At 40.2% G+C, this 684-nt stretch overlaps 1 protein-coding gene across 2 annotated transcripts in view; it reads left to right on the forward strand.

Moving 5' to 3' along the window:
- Positions 1-379, forward strand: part of tmem108 (transmembrane protein 108) — a 50529-nt gene extending 50150 nt beyond the window's left edge. For both annotated transcript variants that reach the window (XM_036217346.1, XM_036217345.1), the window contains one exon: positions 52-379. In XM_036217346.1, the coding sequence (XP_036073239.1) occupies positions 52-168 (117 nt within the window). In that variant the 3' untranslated portion in view covers positions 169-379. The remainder of the gene's footprint in view (positions 1-51) is intronic.
- The last annotated feature ends 305 nt before the right edge of the window (positions 380-684 follow it).

The following is a 684-nucleotide window of genomic DNA, read 5'->3' on the forward strand; positions in this document are numbered from 1 at the left end:
CCCCCCCCTCCTCCTCGTCGGCTCATCTTCTCCTGCATGTTTGTGTTGCAGGAGCACGACTCCGGTCTCCCCCCAAACGGAGACTACAGCGGCAGCAGCGTCGTCCTGGTTAACCCCTTCTGCCAGGAGACCCTGTTTCTCAACAGAGAGAAAGCCTCTGCCATATAAGGACACGCCCCGCCCTGCTCTTCTGTCGTTTTTATACACATATATATAGATATACTTATGTGGTGAAGACTTTATACTGTATATGACAAACACAACCTGAAGAAAAGTCACTAAAAAAACCCTATTTACTATAAGGATGCACCTGCATATTTTTCTGATGTACATTTTCTACAAAAGGCTTCGTTGTGATAAAAGGTTTCTATGGTCTTTATATAACAGAGTTTATGTGGTTTTGTTGCATTACGGTGGATTGATAGTGAGTCACTGTCGCTACATGAGATCTGCTTTAGAGGGGAGAGTGTACGGTGGCCCTGAAGGGCCAAATCTCATCAACAGTCTTAAAACATATAAAACATCTCAAGAATTTGTTGATTCCAAAACATTTTTAAATTATGTAAAAATATGAAATGAGGTATAGATATTACGGGATATCTCTGATTGCGTAATGATATTTTAGTTTTAACCCATTAACTGAAAATTTATGAAAACTTTAAGACAGGAGTGACAAACTCAATC

The sequence above is a fragment of the Oryzias melastigma genome, linkage group LG20 (genome assembly GCF_002922805.2).
Source record: "Oryzias melastigma strain HK-1 linkage group LG20, ASM292280v2, whole genome shotgun sequence".
NCBI lineage: Eukaryota > Metazoa > Chordata > Actinopteri > Beloniformes > Adrianichthyidae > Oryzias > Oryzias melastigma.